This window comes from Protobothrops mucrosquamatus, unplaced genomic scaffold (assembly GCF_001527695.2).
Source record: "Protobothrops mucrosquamatus isolate PMUCROS unplaced genomic scaffold, P.Mucros_1.0 scaffold80, whole genome shotgun sequence".
Lineage (NCBI taxonomy): Eukaryota > Metazoa > Chordata > Lepidosauria > Squamata > Viperidae > Protobothrops > Protobothrops mucrosquamatus.
This window is the reverse complement of record NW_015386457.1, coordinates 169,289-194,696: the sequence shown is the minus strand read 5'-3', so window position 1 is coordinate 194,696 and position 25,408 is coordinate 169,289. Positions and strand designations below refer to the sequence as shown.

The 25,408-nt window shown below is 37.4% G+C and overlaps 1 protein-coding gene across 6 annotated transcripts in view; it reads left to right on the top strand.

Annotated features, from left to right (window-relative positions):
• JAKMIP3 (Janus kinase and microtubule interacting protein 3) overlaps positions 1-13,177 on the top strand; it is a 54,673-nt gene extending 41,496 nt beyond the window's left edge. For 4 of the 6 annotated variants that reach the window (XM_029283422.1, XM_015812389.1, XM_015812388.1 and 1 more), the window contains 8 exons: positions 263-361; positions 461-514; positions 2,990-3,055; positions 4,859-4,927; positions 5,021-5,098; positions 7,296-7,499; positions 8,710-8,775; positions 13,112-13,177. In XM_029283422.1, coding sequence (XP_029139255.1) covers positions 263-361; positions 461-514; positions 2,990-3,055; positions 4,859-4,927; positions 5,021-5,098; positions 7,296-7,499; positions 8,710-8,775; positions 13,112-13,162 — 687 coding nt within the window. In that variant the 3' untranslated portion in view covers positions 13,163-13,177. Of the gene's footprint in view, positions 1-262; positions 362-460; positions 521-2,989; positions 3,056-4,858; positions 4,928-5,020; positions 5,099-7,295; positions 7,500-8,709; positions 8,776-13,111 lie in introns of all 6 variants that reach the window. The other 2 variants (XM_029283421.1, XM_029283419.1) reach the window with 1 other exon arrangement.
• The last annotated feature ends 12,231 nt before the right edge of the window (positions 13,178-25,408 follow it).

The window sequence follows — 25,408 nt, the reverse complement described above, 5'->3', positions numbered from 1 at the left end:
AGAAACTCTCTTTCTCTCTCTCTCTCTCTCTCTCTTTTTTTTTTTTTTTTTGCATTTCTTCAGGAGCAGCAGTGCAGCTAATGATTTTCTGCCACTCAAAGTGGCCAAAACCAATCTTTAAACAAAGTTTCTAATTTATCAACTTAAATATTTGATATTTTTTGTAGCTTACATTGGAAAATTAACTAATGAAATTGTATTGTCGGCTAAGCTGATGATTAAGCCACACCTTTTTTTTTTTGCACAAATAATTTGATTGTAGGAGAGAGAAAGAAGATCACCAGCAATTAATTTTCATCACATTCCTTTTACGGAAGGGAAAAGTCCCCTCCAAGTCTATTGTGAGGCAGAAGGCGTAACAGTAAGTAATTCCCAGTTGCTCTTGTTGCAATTTTTAATTCTTGTTTCTCGTTTGGTCTAATATTGTGTTCTTTTCACATGACCATTTCTTTCCCGTTAGGATATACTAGTAGCAGAGTTGATGAAAAAGCTGGATATTTTAGGGGATAACGCCGTAAGTGTATGTTCCTTTAATTAATTGTGCATGTTTCAGTGAATGTGTTTTGTTCTTTTGCTCAAGCTGCATTAAATGTGATTGATTTTATTTGTTATAATTAAGTAACATTTTGACATGGAGAAGTCTTTGTTTCAGACCGATACTTCATCACACCTAGTTTATAAAGAATGTCAATCATGTAAGTCAGGGTTAGGTAGACACAGGTCACATGCAATCTCCCAGTCCTCCCCACCCCTCAGAGACCCCCTGAAATGGACAGAACAAGAATGTTTAGGTTAGAGTTTAGGGGAGGATTAAATATTTTTGTCTGGATGAAGTAGCTAAGGGCTGAAAACAGATGCATTAACCCTTATATCACCCACTTGTGTGATATCATTATACCAACAACCATTATACTGCCCCCAATCTCATGGAATAAGACTGAAGTTGGTAACAAATAATCTGTAGGCCACTATCGCCTCTCCCAGTATCCTATCAAAAACCCTCAAAGTGGAGAGAGTTAATTTTGGGAGTGTGTGTGTGTCACAATAATGATCATGACCATGATGCCACTGGGTATACCTTTCCATGTTATATCTTTCAGATAAGGTATAACATGGAAAGTAATTTTCAGGCACAATAAAGTTACTTATGCCTGGTCTAACATATTTCACAAGCTATGTCAGGGTTCTGATAGACAAGACCAAATAAATCAGAACTCCAAGGCTTGAGATTCCTCAAAGAACATTTTTATTGGTTACATAGTCAACAGTGAAACCAAGACTAAAGTTCCCTTCAGAAAGCAACAATATTACAAAGTTGAATTTCCCTCCCCAGTGCTATGCAATTAGCTATGTTCCCCAACAGAAGAGTTTGACGGGCTTTCTAACTAAATGCTCCCACCCCTATCTAACTGACAGAAATGACCTTGGTTCCCACAGGACAGTAAAATGTTTAGACTAGTAGAAATCCTCCATCCCCCTCCCAATCCTGTGGCAACTTAGAACGAAGAAAATGGCTGCAGCCAGGTTCCTTGTAGAGTTGACAAGCTAACTTAATATTGTAATTTGGGGATTGGATATTTTTTACTAGTGTTTTGCTAGTGTTCTACTATTCTTTGCTACTTTTTAAAATCTTTTAATTGTATAAAGAATGATGTTTTAGAACATACCACAGTTTGAGACAGAAGCATGACTGAAATGAATTAATTTTTGTTTATGTTGAGATGGTCTGTACAATCCAATGCCTGTTGGCTTCATCTGGACCCCAAATCCTTTTCTAGCGCCTCCTCAACATATTTATTTATTTATTTATTTATTTATTTATGTGTATTTATTTGTTTGTTTGTTTATTAAATTTACTGCTTATGGCACCATTTAATTTTCCCAATATGTCACGGCAATATCTAATTGGAAGCAAAGAAAAGCAGGCTAGCCTTTTCCTTCATTTAAGAGAAGTTATGTTTGTCTGAGCCTTAATCATATATTCTTTCCCTTTCCAGATGTTTTAAAAACATTATTTAAAGAATTTATAGGTCTGTCCAACTTTAACAAGGTGGCTCTGGCAGCTTACAGAAAACTATCAAGATAAAACAATAACAATCAGCCATAAAAATCAGAAATAGGCAAACTGGCCCTCATTCACACTCTCTCTCATTGTGAATTTATTCATCCCAGCCCCAACCCTGGCGGGAATAGTCATATTTTTATGTTTTCCTAAATACCAGCAGGACTGTAGCCAAATGAACGTTGGGAATGAGAGAGACTATTCCAAAGGGCAGATTTTCCATTTTGCCGAGATTGATCTAGGCATCAGCAGTTAGCAGATTTACACTGATGAGAGGGAAGCGGAGTGGGTCATAAATTAGGCTTCTCATTTCTTTCTATTGATTAATTTGCAGATACTGAGGTATTTACGGGCAGATGTTCAATGCAACCAATAGGCAATTATTTTCAGAGGAGAGGATTGGAGAACTCCAGATCTTTTTTGTTAAATTAGGGAGGGGGGAAAATAAAGTGCAAATGAGCTTCTTATAAACAAATAAAAAGGCTGTTTTTTCAGGATACCTTCAAATGACTTTAGGATTTGTTCCCTGTATTGTTTCATAAAGTCAGAGATGTGATTTACTGTTGCAGTTCCAGATTTCCAAGTTTTAACATCTGGAAGTGAATAGACCTAAATAAATAATGTTTATTTACATCATCATGTTTCTTCTCATATTTATTGAGAATTCATAATTGATACTTCAGAGATGGAGTAAGCCAACGTCTGTGTATTTATCTGAAGTGGCTTGCAGACATCAACCCATTTCAACACCTCCTGATCGTGGAATGTTATCTTGAAATTGCAATCTGTACTATCCTAAGAAAGTACTATTTTTGATTTATAGTTTTAAGAAATGTTTAAATATTCAGGATAAGAGCAGCCTCGGAAACGGGAAAACAGTGCAGAGACGTAGGCTGTGATAATACTTTTATTCTGCTCTTAATTTAGAATTTAACGAATGAGGAGCAAGTTGTAGTCATACAAGCAAGAACAGTTTTGACACTGGCAGAAAAGGTAATGGGGGTGTGGTTTCTTTTGCCGAGAGGGATTCAGTGTCCAGTTACATTAACATAACTTATTCTCTGATGCAACACTACTGTATCATGATTTATAAAAGTAGAGCATATATAGCAGGTTTGACATCCTCTTTAACCTTGCCTTCAAAAATGTATCTAAGATTTGATCCTACCGTGTTTCCCTGAAAATAAGACCGGGTCTTTTTTTTTTTTTTTTTTTTTTTCTCCAAAANTTTTTTTTTTTTTTTTTTTTTTTGCCTCCAAAAGAGGCACCAGGTCTTATTTGCAGGGGGTGTCTTTTATACTCACCTCCCGCACTGACAATCCCATCCAGCCGGTCCACTTCTTCTGCGGCTGAAGAAGCAGCTTCATTTTGCGGCTGCATTCCAACCTGAATTTAGCAGTCAGGCTTTTCTGGAAGGCCTAGGCAGCCAAGTACCAAGCTATGGATTCAATCCATAGCTCGGTTCTCGGCTGCAGTGGCCTTCTGGAAAGGCCTGTGACTGAGAAATGCAGGCCTGGCTGCAGAAGACGCGGCAGAAGAAGTGGGCTGGCTAGGAGAGGCCTGGCTGCAAGGTAAGTGGGTGCGTGGGACGTGGGGCAGCTCCACACCCCCACCCCAGCTTGATTTTTAGGTGTGGGCCTCGCCCCAAAACTAGGGCTTATTTTGGGGGTAGGTCTTATATTAGGGCCACCCCCAAAAACCATCAAGCTAGGGCTTATTTTGTGGGTAGGTCTTACTTTCAGGGAAACAGAGTACAAATTACTTTTATCATTGCCTGAAAATGACATTCAGAGCTCCATGTCACCAGTATAACTGGTAGGGTGGCTGTCAGATCATATTCTGCAACATACAGAAACAATTCTGTCTGTATGTATGGTTGCTGGGATGCTGGGATGAAGTAACCAAAATTTAGAGTAACTAAAGCTGTAAATACCATTTCCAACCAAATTCCTTTTAAATATCTATAGCTATTAAATTGATATGAGTGGGATAAGCAACAAAATGAAGCAAAGTGGTATGTTCATAGCTAGTATCTTTAAAATAATTCAAGCTGTTCCCTCTATCCCTAATTTTCTATTCTCTCTTACAAAACATTTTTAAGAATATTTGCTTGCTGATCAGTATCTGGTTTGGCTCAGTTACATTCACCTAAATATTTTTTTTCATGTTTGTAAAATGGAAGTGCCTTAGATTTGGGTACAGAAATATCATACTATAACTTAGGCTTACAGTTAGTATCTAACAATATAACTATGCGGGCATTATGTTCGGCTCCTTTATGTGAGAGATTGAGTCCAAAGATCAAATTATCTGTGCTAAATCACAATGCTTAAATAAGATTGTGATAATTGAATTGTCAAATTTAAAGATATCGAGCATAGTGAGATATTTTGTTATAAAACCAACAGTCAAAGTTATGCAGTGTCTGATATGCTCAATGTTCGTCAGCCTTGGAAACCTTAAGCTGTGTGGATTTCAGCTCCCATAATTTCCCAGCCAGCATATTAGCAGAGGAATTCTGGGAGCTGAAGTCCGTACGTGACTTCTTTGAGCTTGGTTGTGTTCTTGCAGATGTTTCATTACTTCACACCTTACTAGCACTGATTTAGGTTACCTAGTTTGGGTAATGAAATGTCTACAAGAAAATAGCAAAGCTCAGGGAGCACCAAGGACCCCTCATTTCAACCCTGAGCTACAAATATTCTCCTTTATTGAAGTCCATACTGCTTAAAGTTGTCAAGGTCAACAAACCCTACATATGCCTATCAAATCTGATCTTTCTTCATTTCTCTGCAGTGGCTACAGCAGATAGACATTACAGAATCAGCACTCCAACAAAAGATGATAGACCTAGAAAATGAAAAGGTAGTGCAAAGATTCATCAAACACTTAAAAATCAGTGACTGCATATTGTATTTCCTGAGAAAATCAGTATAACCCAAATCTCCTTGTTTTTAGGACCTATTTAGTAAACAAAAGGGGTATCTGGATGATGAGTTGGATTACAGGAAGCAGTCTTTAGATCAAGCACATAAGGTAGGTATGAAAGTCTATGGACAAAATTTACTTTGGTTCATTTTCCCCAAGTTGAGGGATTCTGGGAGGTGTAATCCCCATATCTTAAAGTTGCCACGGTTGAGAAACACTGCCTTAAATTCAAATGGTTCTGAGAACCTCTCTTGAAATCTTTGGGTCACATAGCTTGAAAGACTTTCTATCGCAGAGAGGTAGTGTAAAAGATTCATTAATTAAAGTGAACCTGCATTACATTTGGGATTTGGCACACACAGATTTAATTCCTAGGAACTGGTTTTGATTTTTTTTTTAATTGTAATTTGATTATACGAAAATCAGTTTGGATCAGAGTAGGTAAAAAGGAGCTCTCTCCTTTTTCAACCTCAAGGCAAAATTTCCAGATGCAATTTCTGAAGTATCTGTTGATGTTTTTTTCCTCCGTGAAACTAGCAGTAGATTCTGAAAGACAGGGTTTGATCAGGACTACAGCTCATCTACCCCATGGAGTCTTACAGAAGTATCTCTATACACTGGTAGAAAAGTATAGTAAAGTATATTTACTTTATATAAAATTATATAATGGGGCATAAAGCTGTAGGGAGAATGGTTCAGATGAATCAGATTAAGATAACTGGGACTCGTTTGGTCAAAATATTGGCAACTCAGATTTCTATCACTATGAGCTGGAAAAAGCCACAAATTAATGACTGACTGTATGTAGCCATAGCTGATTAACACTTTGTGCTCTCTTGAGAATTTTTGCACACTCACTCACTCTCTCAAATTTAATTTTTAATCCATTGAGAATTTGTTGTTATGCTCCACTCAGCACCTAATCATATATTACAGATTACAAAATGGAGCATTTAGAGACTTTAAATAATTCACATGGAATGGCGTGTTGTATTGTCATAGGCAAACCCGTGCTGTGATTAGTGTTCCCTTTGAAACATTGCAGAGATATGGAAATAACTCAGTTTTTGCTTAGCTCATCAATAAAAGTTTTCTGTGCTATTTCTGGACTTGGAGACAAGATATTCATTCCACAACCTTTTATTTTTTATGGTTGGTAATACAGTTTAGACTGGATTCGGCATTTCTGTCCATCTATCAAGTGTATCCCAAGGCCCATTATTTTATTAGTAGTATTTGTTCACAACAATGTGAAGATTGTTATTATTGATTCTGACTAGGATAGAGATTCTTTGTACGTTCTATTCATATTGAACATGCATGCAGAATTATTGCCTTAGCAGAAAAAAACAGAATGATTTAAAAAGAGAAATGGTTAAAAAGGAAATGATGGGCTAGTTCAGGGGTAGGCAACCTTGGCTCTTTTATGACTCGTGGACTTCAACTCCCAGAATTCCTGAGCCAGCTGGCTCAGGAATTCTGGGAGTTGAAGTCCACGAGTCATAAAAGAGCCAAGATTGCCTACCCCTGGGCTAGTTCAACAGGATTAGCTGCATGTTTAAATATAGCAGATATACCGTAATGCTTGTTCAATAATCTTTCGTCATTTTGCGAAGGGCATTGGGCAGAGATGGTTACACAGTATGGTAAAAATTAAGTTCAATTGGCAGCTGCTCTGGTGTAATCCATGTTCTGCCTGGCCATAAGAGATCTACCTCTACACCAGAATTCTTCCTCAACCCTTCTGAGCAGCAGACATGATCATATTGTTATAAATAGTGTTGTGGTCATTGAACCATTAAAATATTAATTGTGCCAAAGCTAATGAATTCATGTGAGAGAGAATAGAAATATTATGAGATTTAGAAGTCCTGTAAACCTTTAGACTACATAACCATATGTATACTTGAGAGTGAGCTTGTGAGTACCATCTAGTGGTGCTATCAATAAGCAATATATTTCACATCTCTCTACGGTACTCTACATTTAGGTTTGGAAAATGGACCGCAAGTTGGGTGATTTGAGTAATGACTTGAAAGTGATTCCTTGTCTAAGATCTTGAAATACAGAGTGACAATTGAGTCATCTAAAAAAGATCTGTTGGTTGTGATTGAGCTTTAAATAGATGAGCTCTGTAAGAATAACTTTAGTACTGCATTAAAGAAGGAGGCAAGAGAAGAGGTCCGTTGCTATGTTTTCAAGGAAAGACAAGGAGCAATGGAACAAATGGTCACAAAATATATTAAACCCCCATCATCACCCAAACTTAATGGGAATAAAGTAGCTTGATTTTTCATTCATTTAGCACATTTTGGAATTGGAAGCCATGCTCTATGATGCGCTACAGCAGGAAGCAGGAGCCAAAATGTCAGAAATACTTTCAGAAGAAGAGAGAGAGAAGTTGAAAAATGCTGTGGAACAATGGAAACGGCAGGTTATGAGTGAACTCCGGGAAAGGGACACCCAGATTCTCCGAGAAAGGATGGAACATATTCAACATGCACAACAGGTATGACAAAATAGGATATTGTGCCACTAGGAATGCCTCCTGGAAGAAGAACAATGATTGTCACTTTTGTTTTGCTTATACCATTAATAATTTTCACAAATGAAGGCGAATATACATGTCCCAGGATAATATTGCAGGATCCAATTTGGGTTGATCACCGGGACCAGAGGTTTAGTCTTCCAAGCTTTCAGAGGAGGAAGCTTAACCACCAGAGTGCAAGAACACAAGTGACTGGTCAGTTGAGGAGACCCAAACTCATTGGTAGCCTCACATTGCAATGAACAAGGACATACATTCAATTTTGCAGCTACTAAGATTGTTGGACGAGCAGGCACAAAAACAGCCAGGGAAGTGACTGAAGCCCCTTGTGAGTCAACAAGAGTGTTGATTTACCACCAGCTTATCAAATACTTAGGAGGTGAGGGCTTGGCAGCACAAGGAAACTACAGCCAAAGACTTAATAGCCAGCCATCAACACCCCAATCAACAACTAAAAAGCCTCACACAACAGGCACCATATAAATACCACACACAGAATAGTCCAAAGCCCAAACACACACTGGTAGAGAGAAGTTCCCTGAGGATGTGCTCCAGCATGAGTCTGAAAGCTCAGAAGTCTAAACATCTGGTCCTGGTGACCTCTGGGTAGATTGGAACCTGCATTAATAACTTTACCTTAAATTTATTTACTTATTAAATGTATATGTTTCCCATTTCCCTAATATGGCAACTCTGGGTGGCTTACAAAACAGAAAAAGATAAACAGAACAGCAATTAAAAATGTAAAAACATGCACATTAAAATCGATTTAAATTTGATTTAAAAAGCTCATTTAAGGAAGGGGCTACTGCAGCAACAAGCAGCCCTAGAGATTCCAGATGTCCTCAGCCACATCAATCCATAATACATAGTCACTTTCACAGCTTTAATAGTTGCAGACCCTGTAATTATCACAGTAGGAAAACATTTGCAAACAGGCTGCTATAAACCATGAGGCTAGTCTTGAAGCAGGGAGCTCATTTTATGAAGTTAACAATTGTATCTGTGCAAAGGAAAGTTGCTACATGAGTTATTGTATTAACTTTGAGCATATCATGGCTCATAATATGTTCCTTTCTCTCCACGAAAGCATAGCATACCAAAGAGTCAAAAGTGGACTTAAATGAAACCCTAAAAATGTAGTAATCCTACATAATTCTAATTTTCACAGAGAATTAAGGAGCTAGAAGAAAGAATTGAAGCTCAAAAAAGACAAATAAAGGAATTGGAAGAAAAGGTATGGTTAAAACTCTGAAAAGCTTGAACAATGACATGAAGCTACATTCAAAAAAAGTTGTACAGGTAGTCCTTGATTTACAACAGTTCATTTAGTGGCAGTTCAAAGTTACAACAGTACTGAAAAAGATGACTTATGACCTTTTTTCACACTTATTACTGTTGCAGATCCCCATGGTCACATGATCAAATTCGAATGCTTGACAATTGACCTTTTGTGACCTTCTGATAAGCAAAGTCAATGGGGAAGCCAGATTCACTTGACAACTGTGTTACTACTAACTTAACAACTGTGGTGATTCACTTAACAATTGTGGCAAGAAAGGTCATAAAATGGGACAAAATTCACTTAACAACTGTCTCACTTAGCAACAGAAATTTTGTTGATGACTACCTGTAAATAACAAGATGCTGGGTTTGAGAAATGTTTTTGAATGCAGGATATTCTTCCTATCAACTTGACTAGACAACATTTGCCTTGGATGTCCAACATTACTGCATTTTTTTAGATTACATATATTTTGAACATACCACCTGCCAGCAATTCTTTAAAGCAAGATCATACAGTACAATGCAATAGACTATACAAATGTTCTGAAACAAAGTCCAGAAATTTTTTTTGACAATAATTGATTATGTGCCAACAAGTGCCCTTTTCAACTTTTGTCTTCTAGCAATCAGAATCTACTCCATGACTATCTATCCCTAACTTGTTCTTTCAATTCTCCAAGCCACAGTTACTGAATCCAGCCACCTTGCTGTTGGTCATCCTCTTCTTCTCTTTCCTTCCACCTTTCCTACCATTAGACCCTTTTACAAAGAGCTGGGTCTTTGCATACTGTCTCTGAAATAGAATAATTTAAGCTTGGTCATTTGTGCCTAGAGTGAGAAGTTTGATGATCCATCAGTTTGTTTTCTTGGCTGTCCATAATACCTTTGGTGGTCTTCTCCTGAGTTTATAGGTCTCAAAACTTTCTCAATCCTATTTCTTGGTGATCTTCTCCTGAGTTTAAAGGTCTCAATACTTTCTCAGTCTTATTTCTTTAAGATCAACTTTCATTTCCATAGAGCATCACAGGGAATTCAATGGCTTGCACAATTCTGATCTTTGTAGATATAGACACATTGCAGATTTGAATATCTTTTCCAAGGTCTTCATGGCTAGTCTACCAAGTGCTGTATTTCTTGACTGCTTTTCCCTTGACTGTGGATGGCTGATCCTAAAAGGGAGAAGCTATCCACCACTTTAATATTGTTATTGCCAGTTCTAAGGCTGGTTGTTCTACCTGTTGTCATTAGTTTGGTTTTCTTTAATTTTAGTCCCTTTTTTTTCACCGTGTCCTTTGAATTTTAATACTAGGGCTTGCAGATCCTTTGCATCTTCAGCTATCAGAATAGTATCATCAGCATAGCACAGGTTATTGATGTTTCTTCCTCCAGTTTTGCTCATCTTCTTCACAATCTTCTTCCAATCCCTTATTTCAGCATATAGGTTAAATAAATAAGGGGAGAGTATGCATCCTTATTGCACTCCTTTGCCAACCTACAACCAGCCCGTTTCCCCAAATTCTGTCCTTATTGTGACTTCCTGACCTGTATAGGTTTCTCACGAAGACAATGAGATGATCTGGGATTCTCATTTTCTGGGCACTTTCTACAATTTGACATGATTGACACAATCAAAGGCTTTTCTATAATCAACGAAGTACTTACTGACTTCCTTTTGGTATTCTTTGCCTTTCTCAATTTTGCCAGCATGCATCCAGAATAATGTGTTGTATTTTTCAGAAGTTTCTATAGTAAACTTGAACATCTGACATCTCTTTTTCCATGTAGGGCCCTAATTTGCATTGGATGATCTTAAGCATTATTTTGCTAGCTTGTGAAATTAAAAATATTGTACAATAGCCTGCACATTCTGTCAAGTGTCCTTGTTATTACACTGTAGATTAAACTTTTCCAATCAGTTGGCCAATGTGTTGTTCTCCAGATTTGCAAGCATAGCATGGATATAAATATGACTTGTTCTTCTTCTATTGCTTGCTGTATTTCAATGAGTTTTCCATCAGTTTCTGTAGCCTTCCAATTTGGTAATAACCGGAGTGCTGATCCAATGTCATCTTCTAGTGCAGGAAGCTCTTGTAAGCCAGGAATATCTTCTAAGATGTCTTGATATATACTCCTTCCATCGTCCTTTGATCTCCTTTGAATCAGTTACTGTCTGTCCATTGGTGTCCTTTATTATACCAATTTGAGGTTGGAACCTCCTTCTGAGCTTAGAGATCTTTTGGAAGATTTTTCTTGCTTTTCCATGTCTTTTTCCATCTTCAGTATTTTTAGGTACGTTCTTGCAATACTGCTTCTTGTCTCTTCTAACAGCTCTGAAACTTTTTGTTAAATTCTTTTCTGAGACTTTTGTCTTTTGGGGGGGTCTTTGGCTTCTCTTCTTGGCAATTTTCACAGTTTTGTCTGACATGCAGTTTGCTTTTTTCTCTGTTTTCATTTTTAGCAGCCTCTTTTCACATTCATCCTTTAAGTTCATTCCATAATCCAGCTGGTTCTCTATCAATGAAGTTCGCTTTAAAGTGATTTCTTTGGTTCTCCTTGAAAATTGTGGGTGTATATTCAAGATCATATCATGGAAACAGAGTGGCTTTCTTCTTCCTTACCTTAACTTTGACTATTCACGTAAACAATTCAGGACTTGGCCATGTCTTTGATGATTTAACTGAGCTCCTCCACATTCTTTTAACAATAATATAGTCAATTTGATTTCTATATACCCCATCAGGGAGAGATGCATCATTTAGGCTATTTGAAGACAGTATTAGCTATGAAGAAATTATTGGAGTGACAAACGTCGGTTTCCTGCTTCATTTAAATTTCCTAAGCCTTATAATCCAGCTGCATTTTCTTCTTTTTTGTTTCCAACTTTGGCATTTCAGCCTCCAATCCCAAGCAGCACATCTTGCTTGTACTGTATGCTCTGTCAATTTAAAATTGGATTTATGATCTTCTCCTGCGTCAACAGTTGGAGCATAAATTTGAATGCTCATCATATTAAAGAGTTATCCATGAAGTCTAATTGATATTATCATTTATTTCATTGTAACTAAATACTGCTCTTTCTATGTTCTTCCTAACTATAAAAACAACACCATTTCACCTATGCTTTTCATGGCCTAGTGCCAATAATTCAGTCATTTATAGATATTGGATACAACATTTTAAAAATGCATGTAATGTTAAAATGCAAAAGCTGTTTCTGATAACACGAAGGAAAAAGAATATTATTTTCTTTGGGATTTTGCATTTGGTTGGCAAGATATTTGCAGATTTTTTCTAAACTAGCTTTCTGCAGCAAAGTGCAATAATTCCCCAAGTTTGTCTTTTCTTTTCCCTGTTCAGAATAGAACAAAAAGCAGATTGCTGTTCTAGCCTGTTTTTATGGTCCTAAAAACAATGAGAAAACTAGAATTCTTGTATGTTTTCAGCATTACAGTTAGTGTTGCCAGCTTCCTAGAGCCATAAAATTAATAATTGTATAAGTAAATGTAATATATGAAGCATCACATAGAAAAGATTTCAAAAAGGAAAAAAAAGGTTACATTTGGTACTATTGAATAGGTTCATTGGATAGTAAAGTTTATTTAGAAAAAATCCAATTGCATAGAAGAAGCCTGAAATGGTGTCCTTTTTCACTAAAAATGTCCCATAAAAATGAATAACTACATTTAAGATGAAGTATACTGCAAATATCTGATCACAGTAATCATAACATAATAATTTTTTTTACTGGTGAATGGTTCGTGGAAGTGAATGAAACAGCAGCATTTCAAGTTCTATATATGTAGATAAAACGGTGTGATGCACTACTAGACCATTATTTTTTGCAAGAAGTTAGAGAACTATCAAACTCCCAGAATTCCTTGCCAAATTTATATGTATAGGGTCTCTTGCTTGAGCAGGGGGTTGGACTAGAAGACCTCCACATTCCCTTCCAATTCTGTTATTCTGCTTTTCTGTTAAATTTCTATCCTATCAATGGGCCCAGTGGGATTGTGTGCTGGAAATGGATAGGGACAGAGCAAAAGTAAATGGGAATCTGAGCCATCCTGCATTCTCTGTCTTTCTTATATGTTTTGTTCATGTCAACAGACATGACATCTGTCAGAGGGCAGATTAATTTGGAAAATGTCCTATCCCAGCCTATTTCACAACTTTACAACAGACTACGGCCTCTTACTCTAGAGTCTCATTGCTGGTTTCTTACTAGGCGTGCTTTAAAATCTTTCTCTCTTTTTTTCTTTCCATTTTCCTTTCCTCTCTTTTTTTAGTTTTTATTTTTGTTTTTATTTTTTTCTCTAGCTTTCATTCTTTGGTCATAATGTGTCCATCCAGCTACAAGAGGTAAGCATTCTTCTTGCTTATTCTTTCTGCACTTCTTTCATTGAGCCTACTGATGTCTTGTGATCCAGGTGGCTTGGGGTACAATACTGTAAAGGCTTAACTAAAAAGCAGATTAAAAAAAAAGACAAAATGACAGATGCCCAGGCAATGCATATAAAAAACAGGCAATGTTTTGACTGCACTGTTGTGGCCACCATCAATTTTCCTTCTAATTTCTAACATATTGGGGGGGGGGTTTCTGCAGCTTTTCCCAAACCAGGTATTTGTGCACAATAATGTAAATTGCAGATACATGTAATAGCAATAAGTTAAAATGTATATTTCTTAGTTAAAGTATAGAAACTATAAAGTATAATAGCATGTCACAAAGATACTTAAAAATCATGCTTTCAAGTCATTTTTTTTTATTCCCAACATTTGTCTCCTGTAGTTTTCACAAGCAGCTTGTCACATCCTTCTCCTGAGAGAGGGACTAGCCCAAAGACACCCATGGCTGTATTTTGCCTAACAGGACTAGAACTGATAGTATCCTGGTTTCTAGACTGGTGCCTTAACCACTAAATCAAACTAAATTGACTCTACATATATGTGCTTACAGATTATAATATAAACCTGCTAACCACTAGTTCACTAGTAACTTATAATTACAACTGATATTTTGTAAGCATTAAAATGATTTCTTCTTGTTTTAGGGGGGGATTTGATATTATAGTGAAATAATTTTTTGGAAGGAAAGCATTACACAGAAAGGATTTAGATAGCCTCCTCTCTCATTTTCCCCCCATTACTTCTCTGGATGTAGTCTGAACTTATTTAAAATTTCATTATTAGTAATTTAAAAATGATTTTTTAAAATCAAGTTATGGGCCTTGTGCAACTCAACAAGTATTAAAGTTTTTTTTAAAGGAGAACAGGGAAATTCCTTCAGTTCTGGGACTGTGCCTGGCATGTCTCTAGCTGGGCCTGATCCAGAGAAGATTGGCTGCAACTGCCAGGCTGGGAAAAGAATGTCTGCTAGCTGCCAGTGGAAAGGATATCTTCCCCCAGGAATGCTGACTCAGCCCATGCTCTGTTGGCCCAAAGTGACTCTCATTGCTGCACTTAAACTGAGCTGGCAAACTGATGCAGACTTTCTTACAAATCACAAGTCTGGAATTTTAGAGTTTCTAAATTTGTTGTTGTTCTTTTGATGTACCTAATGTTATGTGCACCCAACCTTTTACTAAGTATGTTTGTGGGTTAGTGCACACACATGCATATTAAAAGGAACATAAGCCACCCCCTTGATTTTTATTTTTTTTTGGCCATTCACTAAAGTCATCCATGCTTCAAAGTTTTCACTAACGTATCACAAAGACACCAAAGTAAGTTGATGCTGAGTTGTTTTATGAAAAGGCAAATAGATATTATCTGAATTCATTAAGGGTTGAAATCAAGTTTCCTTACCCCCAAAAATGGGAAATGCTACAGTCTTATGCATAATGACTTGGGAATAAGTTTGTTTATCAAAATGAGATCTTTTGAGTAAGCATGCATAATATGTCTGATATAATTCTTATCAACAATAGTCTTTTGTGAGTGTATGTGTGCCTTCAAATCAGCCTTGACTTCTGGGAACTGCCTGGGCAGCTTCCTTCAGTTTTCTTGGCAAGATTTTGGAAGCGATTTGGCGTTGTCTCCTTCCTAGTGCTGAGAGGAAATGATTAGCCCAAGTTAGCTTCCTACTAGAACTCACAGCCTCCTGGTTTCTAGCCTTAACCATTACACCAAACCGGCTCTCATAGTCTTTCAAACAGAGCAAAATTACATGTTATCGCCTATGTGTTCTAGTTCTCTTCCCACTGAATATTTTATTTTCCACACAAAGAAAATTCAGGGCTTGTGTCCACCGCAAACCAGCCCACTATAATGTCTGTGATACAGCCATTCCACATAATAGCAGAGAGATACTACAACTGAGCTTGGAGCTAGAAATGATTGGCTCATGTTGTTCCCACAGGATATGTGTGGAATTCCATTTTTGGCCATTGTAACACTCCCCAATATCTACACCTATTCAGGCACACGCATTCAGGTGCACACACAACACATTCACATGGAGCATACATAACCTGTACGCTTCAGTGGCTAAAAACATGTCCTTCTAGATCAGACTTAGGAGTTCTTTAGAAAGGTCATCCATTAGCACCAATGGAGGGCCTAGCACAGGGGTAGGCAACCTTGGCTGTTTTATGACTCGTGGACTTCAACTCCCAGAATTCCTGAGCCAGCATGGCTGGCTCAGGAATTCTGGGAGTTGAAGTCCACGAGTCATAAAACAGCCAAGGTTGCCTACCCCTGGCATATCATAAAAGACAGAGAGTGAGTGAGGAGAATCAAGAATCTGTCCTTCCCTCTCCTATGTTTTAATAGTAATACCTAAAAAGGTAAGAGAATATTAGAAAAGAAAGTCATATTTACGTATCTGTGTCTGTACAAGAGAGCCTTTATTTCAACTACCCAGAGGCATGCAAGCAGGATGGGTGGTAAAGAAATTTGATTAATAAAATAAAAATAAAGCTCCTAACTTTAGCTTCTTCTTTGTATTATGTTTTCTTTTTTCAGCCCAGAGAGAAGACTAGAAATGTTTATCTTTTAGAACAATGTAACCGTGTATATAACAAAGTTTGGAGAAAAAAAAAACAATTTCACTACAAGAAAGCGGACTGCATACTTTATTTTGTCACTGAAGACTGAAGTTCTAATCTTTTGACCATTTTTTATAAAGAAGAACTTGCGTGAATTTTATTTTGAAGTTAAGCTTGATCTTCGGACAAGTATAGCTCTCTAACTTTTTATGAACTAGTATTAAAATTATCAAAGAAGAAAGCCAAAAAAAAAGAAAGAAATATTAGTAATTAGCTGACTTCTCTGAAGGAAGCCTCATCTGTGCTGCCCAAAATGACTTCAGCTTTACAGGAAAAGCAGTAAACTCGTTCAGATGAAGTGAAAATATTTTAGTTCCCTGCTAAGCAGGCAGTAAACTGCTTCTGTAAAGAAGTGAACTCATCCTGTTTTGTAATTCAGTCCTTGTACTGTTATTTGTAAATGCTTAAATACATGTCTTGAAAGAAGATTGGAAACAGTTCCAGGCTAATCATTGGTGAAACTATGAATGAATGAATGGGAATAATGTTTCATTCATGAAAGTGAGGAATTAGTTGCAGTTAGATTGCGTCTTTCCATAATATATATTAAATTGACTTGTTTGCTAACCATGAAGAACGTGAGACAAAAAAGTTTGGAACATTTCCCAAACTTTCACTCCATTCTGAAATTTCAGTGAAGCTTGTCTACAGCATGGCCAGGAAAACATAAAAGGCACAATACTTAAAATTTAATGCACTTCGATTCCTGGATGAAGGGAAGTCAGTATTATCAGCGTAAAGGAGAACCAAAGCAAAAGCTAATTGAAAAAGGAAACAAAATTATTTAAAACTATTAAAACTGTAATGGAAACTTGAAAAAATGTGAGAAATATATTAAGACAGCACAAGTAGCAGATGGAAATGGATATCTTGCATTAAATGGTTTGAGAAGAGTTGCTTGTAAATTAAGAAGCAGAGAAACCACACATAACAAAATTGTTGCGCAAGCAGTAAATAAAGATTATACAGGGATATATAAGAGACATACCTATATATATCTATCTTCCCCAGCTGTTATTTTAAGATGGAAAGAAGGAGGAGCACAGGGAGAAAACATCAGCTTTCCAGAAAGTGATCTTGATATTCAGGAATTATCAAAAGGTGAGAAGGTAGTTTTTATTATTCACCAAATTATAACAAAACTTTTTAATGATCTGTTTCTTCTATTAAAAAGTTTTAAATATGATAAACTGCTTTGCTTTGCTTTGAATTCTAAACAATTATTGTTTATTATTGGCCTTTTTAAATTATTTTATATATTTATCCATATACAAATTCAATATATATTAAAGACACACGTAGATAACATCAGATTATCATTTGAAGATGTAAAATACTTTGCATTGGTACAGATACACTAATTCATGGAAAAACCAAACTTCTAACTCAATTAAATTCAAATAAAAATCAGTTAAGCTAAAGCCCTAGACCTACATTTTATATTTGTGACTCAACACAACTCAGTAGAATTTGCTACTACCGTAATATAAATTTAATGGTATGCAATCTAATTCCCTCTATTTATAAATGTTCCACTGATTTCATAGAACTTACTCCCTCTAGAAGATCTTAACTAAAGAACTGTAGGGACAGAGTAATATACTATTGTTTGTATAAAAATACTACTACACTTCTATTGGGTTGAAAAAGGTCAAGAAATAATATGTTGATTCAGACTACGGTTTGCATTATTCACAACCTCAGAACCCATAGAAATTTCTTGAGAGAATTTGAATATTAATAGGCCACCTAATTTCTTCATTTAATCTATAATCCTAAATACATTGACATGGAAGAAAATTCTACTGACAATAGTTTTATTTCCAACTGACTATAGTTAGTCAAACATATTATGAATTTAATTTCATTGGTTTCTTCTCCATAATTTTAACATCCACTTGGGGGAGCTCCAATCAAAAATGAAGAGGAACTGTCATTGTTCATATCTGCATTATCATCTCCATGTCTACAATTTAGGAAGATTGCTGGAAGCGGCAGCTGCTCAAAATACTAACTGGGTCACCCTTTCTTCTATGGCTTTTTATTCTGTTCTCCCTCAAGATTCCAGTTTTGCTTTTCATTTTTCCCTTTTCTTTTTCCAACTTAAACTTTAATATTCCGAGACCTGGTGAATCTTCATCAGACTTGCTTTCTGGATGCTAATGCTACAGTAGCTTATTTGTAGAAGTATTTCTGTAAACCTTAGAATTTTCACACATATTATGTGTATTACAACATTGGATTATAGTGTATGACAGATGATTAGCTCATGGGTCATTTATTTTATTTAGCATATTAATATAGCCACCCATCTCACCAAAGGTGGCTCTGGGTGACACATAAAACATGAGAAGAAATGAAAGAGAAGAACAGAAAATCCAAAAATTTCAGTAGAACAACTACTGTGTTTCCCAAAAATAAGACCTGGTCTTATTTTTTATTTATTTTTTTTGCACCAAAAGATGCATTAGGGCTTATTTTCAGGGAAACACGATATCAGGATGATCACTCTGGCCTGGCGCCCCATCCCCTGGCATGAGCACAAGAGGCAGTGAGCGCACGAGGGCCAATGGTGTCCGGCAGTAGCCGCATCCCGCAGGATTCTTGGAGCAGCGCAGGTAAGCTGAAGCACGAAGGCAGAGGCAGCAGGCGGAAGCAGAGGCAAGGGGGGAGGCAGGTGGTTCCGATGCACCACCCACTCCATCCAATGGTCTCTTGGCTTGCCTGAGGTAGCGCCAAAACAGGCGATCCTGACGTGCAAGCCGAGAGACAGTGGGACAGAGTGGGTCACGTGTCGGGATCGCTTGCCTCCCCCAGTGCCTCTACTTCCACCTGCCGCCAGTGCTGCTGCGTGAGCCTCCTGCAAGCTCTGGTACACCCTAACTCAGGAATAAGTCTCTTACATTCAGAGCTGACATTTGAGTGTGTGTGAGTATGTGTATGTGTACGAATCTACAGAGAAATAAGCCTTAAGTAAGTAAATGGAAATAGGGATTGACGCCCGTAGAATCACACCGTGAGAAGAGGGAGAGGCACTAAGACCTGAACATTCTTTTACTAAATACAGTGGGGAGGGCGGTGATGATGATAGGGCTGTGAGACCAGTCAGCATAAGGCGCTGCCATTTTCTCTGCCTCAGAGAGGCCTCCACCGGCTCCTCGTCAACGGGGGTCACGCTTTTGAGCTCTGCTTTCACCTTTCCTCAACACTCAGTGCGGAGTGATGAGAGATTGAGGTGGAGTGGAGAATATGTGTGTGAAAGTCAGTGGTTACAGCCTGATTCCTCCTCTCCCTGGGCTGCTGCTTTTTCAGAACCTGCCTCTGTTGACTGAGGAAGCTCTGGCGAGTGCAGGTGATTCAAAAACATTATTCTGGCTGCCATAAACGTGTGTATGCATAACACAAGGGGGTCTCCCGTACAGTGTGGTCCAGCAGGCGATCCAGATGCTCTGTGCAGTGCATCCGGATCGTCTGCCTTACCCTCGCCTCTGCTCTCAGACTTACCTGTGCTGTGCAGGCTGTGGCTGCTACTGGACATGTCAGCCCCCATGCACTCATCGCCTCCTGTGCTGGCCATGCCTACTCCCCAGGCTTATTTTTGGGGTAGGGCTTATATTAGGCGCACCCTAAAAAATCAGGCTAGGACTTATTTTCTGGGTGGGTCTTATTTTTGGGGAAACACAGTATCACTTGACTTCACACAGCCATCTGGCAGACTCACCATTGGATCCCCAAGGCTGATGGAGAAACCATATTTTAAGGATTTTCTGGATGGTAAGCAGGGATAGGGCCAACCACACCTCAGCTGGAATGATATTCCAGAGGGCAGGAGTCTCGGTGGCAAAGGCACAATATCTGGGTCCCACCAGAAGTAGCTTCTTGACAGATGGGACCTGGAGCATACCTCTCCTGCTTAACCTGATGGAATAGGTAGATTTGATTGGGAAGAGGTAGTCCTCAAATAATCTGGTCCTATGTTATGCGGGTGCTGTTATATCCATCTTGCTAATGAATGGATTAAAAAATATTAAATGGCCTAGGTGGGAGGTTCCTTGTTCCAACAGATTCACACTGGAAAATAACACTATCCCAATTCAAAGTAGTGTGCATGTCATCATCTTCCTTCCAAGAGGGCCCCGATCCTTCACTGCATTGGTTTCCAAGGCTCAAAGGTTGGGTTCTATCTTCTACATTCAACAATAAGGGGCTAAGCAAGAAATCTTCCAATTTCCCTATAATTAGGGGGTTGACCAAAATATACTACCACATACTATCTGCCAGGTGTGATTAGATGAAAGCCAAATTGTGGACTCCTCTTCCCCCCCCCCCCATAATGGATAATACAATAAACACAAAGTAAAACTGATGAATCCCCCAACACTCAAAATATCTTGTGCAATTACCTGTTCCTAGGTGTGATGGTGCCTACGTATTGAGAATATTCTCCCTCTCCCTTCCTGAAAAATAATGAGGTATCTACTGTTATAACATTCAAGAAACTATCTCCCTTCTCTCCATGAACACTGGATTAATATGTTTTCTTTCTCTTCTTTAATGTATTTTATCATTGTATTTTAAAATATATTAACATTCCTTAAATAATTAAACTAGAACTGTCACAAAGCATTCAGTTCTCGTGTGAACAAAGCACCCTCCTCAAAACCAATGAGTTAACTGTTTCTCCAAAAGCTCAGGTCAATTACTTCAAAGCTCTGCCAGGTTGGCTGCAGATGGGGAGATGACATGGGAAAACCTTTGTAGAACCTGCAGCCAGTCTGCCTAAACATTTCAAGGAGTCATCTTTCCTTAATCCCAGTGTATTTTGCTAAGCATCCTTCATATACTTTGCTCAGCCCTATTGTAAACCATCTATAGAGGCAATTGTATGAGAACAGGTAGTCCTCGACTTACAACAATTGAGCCCAACATTTCTGTTTTTAAGTGAGATATTTGTTAAGTTAATTTTGCCCCATTTTACAATCCTTCTTGCCCCAGTCATTAAGTAAATCACTGCAGTTGTTAAGTTAGTGGAATAGTTGTTAAGTGAATCTGGCTTCCCCATTGACTTTGCTTGTCAAAAGGTTGCAAAAGGTGATCAGATGACCTTGGGACACTGCAACCGTCATAAATATGAACCAGTTGCCAAGTGTCTGGATTTTGATCACCTGACCTCAGGGACGCTACCACGGTCATAAGTGTGAAAAATGTTCATAAGTCACTTGTTTCAATGCCATTGTAACTTTGAACGTTCACTAAATGAACTGTTGTAAGAGAAGGACTACCTGTACATTAAAGAAAAGCTGACTTTTAGGATTATAAATGGCCACTTCCTCTAACTGACCTCAACAATCCAATGTTGATTAAGTAGAAACATCCCCACCATGTCCTCATTCATCTTGACAACCTGGGGAGGGGGGATTCACACACATTTCAACCAATTGTGTTCCATAAAGAACTCCTGGCTAATGCTATCAACCTCTATCATCTTAATTCCAATTGAACTGCAGGGCCATCAAAAATCTTTATTTATTCCCCTGCAGTATTCCTCCATACTCTTTTTCTTAACTAAATCTATCAGATGATGTTTGAGATTTACATTCCTTCATATTGTTCCAATTATTCCCACATGCTGTGAATGAGTGTTTACAACGGGCTTAGGGACACAAGAATTAGAGCATCTGTTAAGATATACAAGTCGATTCTGCTTTAAAAACATCTCACATTGTGGTCATCACTCAATGTCCCGGTATAGGTGTAAAAAGAACAGTCCTATGGCAAATTAACACATTTATTTTGCCCTATGGTCTGCTTTGTCAGATGCAGTTCTGTCATGGCATATCAAAAAGTATAAATGTTTTTTTTTTGTATTTGCTATTGTGCCAAGTACAAAACAGATTACAATTAAGCAGACTAGTAACGTTCATGTAAACATTTTTCTCACCCAGCTGCTCTTTGAATGATTGCTGCATTTCATTCTTCTGTGCTCTGTTCACACATTTTTCAGCTAGTAGTGATGTGACTCCACATCGGGGCTCCCAAGAGGCAACTACAGGGTGCAATAAATCCTGATAATCAAACAGGCTTTCCCTTGACACATTGATTAAGAGGCAGCCCAATTCTATATCTCCAAAAGGACCAAGACAGCTGAGCCCAATATTAAACTGGCTGAATTTGTGCTGAATCTGAGTTCCACTCAGCCCAGAAATGAGAGGAAGGTTGTTAAGACCCCTAAATTCATTGTATTAGACTTCACTTACCTTCAGAGTTAAGTCACCTTCTGTTGTTTCTGGAGTACAACTTGAAACCTTTTTGTTTGCAGGAATGAAGTAAAAAAGAAAAAAGAAAATAGGGCAGCCAGAAGGATGCCATCAAAGGGACACACACTTTTTACATGAATTGTGACATGGTCCATGTAAAAAAAACTGCAGGGCATAGGCGATATAATTGTAGCTATCATCCCCCTTAGATACCCTTCCCTCTCAGCATCCCTTTTTTCTGCTCCGTTTTCAATGGAAGGGAGGTCCACCTCTCTGCCTGACCATCAGATCTTGAAAAAAATACACATCCAATGGCTTCAGCAGGCAGAAGGGGATGTCAGATGGCCAGAGTAGTCCATCCTACTCCAGATGATGTATTTGTTTAGTAATCCTTGTTCTCCTAATTTAGTGTTTCTCAACCTCAGCAATATTAAGATGTGTGGATTTCAATTTCCCAGCCAGCATGCTGACTGAAGGTGTCTGGGAGTTGATATCTACACATCTTAAAACTGATAAAGTTGAAAAACACTGTCCTAATGAAACTTAAACTACATGTCTAATCTACTGGATTTAATTTTTGTCAGTGATGTTTATTTTTTAGGTTACTTCATTACTTTGAATTCTTGACATATATGTGTAATGACCAGAGCTCCTTTTTTCCATGAAGGTGCAGAATATATTTGCTAACCAATGATAAATAATTTTACTATGTACCAAATAAGTAAGAGGTGGAGCTTTGCAGTAATACAGAGAAATTATTCAGTTCACCTGAGAGGAGCTAATGATTTATTATATATTATAATTATTATTATACCATTAAATAACTAAATAGCAATCACATGACCCCAGGATACAGCAACCTTTGTGAATACATGACAGTTGCCAAGTGCTGAAACTTTGATCACTTGACTGTGGAGTGGTATGACAGTCATAAGTGTGAGGACCAGTCATAAGTCACTTTTTTCAATGTTGTTGTAACTTTGGATGATGGCTAAAGAAATGATTGTAAGTCAAGAACTACCTGTACAATATAGGACCATACAGGTTTAAATTAAGCCTTTCAGTCTTAATTTAAATTAATGGACATGTTACCCAGCCTGAAATGGCTTGATATTTCTCAAGCACAGTTTTGTATATGAAATGGATAGCTTTCCATTTGTGATTATTATATTTTCTAGTTACAATTGAATAATTTGGGAACTTGAAAATTGAAGTGTTTGCCACTTACAACATTTATCAGCTATTGTGGCTGTTTCAAAGATGTAATGATAATGTGATTTTCTAGATTTATAATGGACCAGGGAAATAAATGGGTTCTGCCTCACTGGTTTCAGTAAATTAAGCATGATCCCTTCTTATATCTTCAATTTAAAAACATAACGGTTTTTGTTCTCAGATACAAAATATTTTCTTTGCCAGGTTCCTTTTAGAAATATGCATAAAATATGCAAATTAGAGTAAAATAAGAGTGGAAAATTACCTTGAACAGTTAAAAAAAACCCTGAATATTTACAACAGGGGAAGCAGTCAGGTATTTCTGTTTCACTGTTTCAGCTATTAGACAAATTGAAATGGACTGAAGTGATGCTGCCAGGCTGAATTTATAACCTCCTGTGATGAGATTAGTTGATGTTCTTAGGCAGAATAATTACATCGTGGTTGGTGCTTAAGCCTAAGGTTACTTTTATAGAAGAGCTGAGAAATCTAGTTGGCTATAGTGACAGCTATGTTCCTCAAGACTATGTCAATCCTTCCACACTGAAAAAAGCTGTGAAAATGTACCTATTGGACTTTGCTTTATTACAGTGATCAGGCAAGTATCATTGGCAAGTAGATATACATTAGAAGAATGAAGAGGAATAAAACCAAAGAGCATTTGCTGGCCTGATTTACATACATAGTTTAACATACATAATATGTAAGTCAGCTCAACAGATGCATTTTAGTTTGTTTATCTTTGAGTTACAGTAATATATGTGGACTTCTCACTGTATCTTAGGATCCTAGTTAATAACATGGTCCTACTGGCACCTGAGTGTCACTTTCTGAAACTGAAATATAAAATATTTTAAATAACATTTATTGTAATCTTGGAAAGGTCTTAAATCTCAAGGTTTCAATGATGTCACTGTACTACACCTAAGAATGAGCTTTTGCATTAAAACATTGCACTCTCATGAGATCTCTCAAGATTTGGACATTTTTACATAAGCATTCATGATATGAAGAAAAGATAAAATCTTTAGATAATTGGAGAACATAGGAAAATGTATTAGAATAATTTATAAATAACATCTTAGTTACTTCTCTCTTCACTGTAACTATATTCATACAGCAACAACTTGGTGTATTTCGTTCCAGTTATTTCCAAAATGAGATGGCTGTTGATATTTACATGCAAACATTGAGACTCCCAGAACATTTTTTAACTTAAAAACTCTAAAGATAAACTAGCAATTGGTGACAAGTTATTGGTTGTGCCTGTTCAAAAGGTGGAAATACATTACTGTTGAAACGCAGTCTCATTTGCAAGACTGTTGAAATACATAGTATGCATAGCAGAATTTTAACAAATGGTAGATTTATACTTACCAGCTTACTAGGGTTGTCTCAGTATGATGTGCTTATACATTTGAGCAGCAACTCATACATAGAATTTTTCAAGTCACAATATTTTATTGGGGCTTACTCGATTTTCGATCTGTTGTATTCATCAACTATAAAAGCTAACTGCCTTAATTACCATTTTAAAGGCCCTTACATCTGTTAAAGTTCTTCACAGCTGTTACATTTGAGGCAGCAAATCCATTTATTGGTAAAGAATTGATTGCTTCCATCTGCCAGTGATTCAGTGGGACACCCTTGTCAATCAAGGCAGGCCACAAGGAGTCCATTGTTTCATCAGCTTTCAATTTCTGATTGGGAAAAAAACTTCAGGAAGAAGCCTCTAGCCACATAGCACAAGCTTCATCAAAGACTATTGTTCCATAAACCTGTCTGACCTATGGCATTTTGGCTCTTTGATTAGACTACTCTGATGTTATGGAAAATAGCTTCCAAATTTGAACATGTTGTAGGAAGAGAAGAAATATCCGTAATTGCTTTGGGGAACTAGATAATGGGTGTAGTGTGTTGATCAGTGTAGCTGCAAGTTGAGTTTCTCAGTCACATTTTCAGTGGGTTATGCCAAATTACAATCAATATTGCTTAGGTCAATAACATTTTCATTTTTATTGATTCAGATCCCATAGAGATATCTGGAATCCTTTCCTTAGTTTGT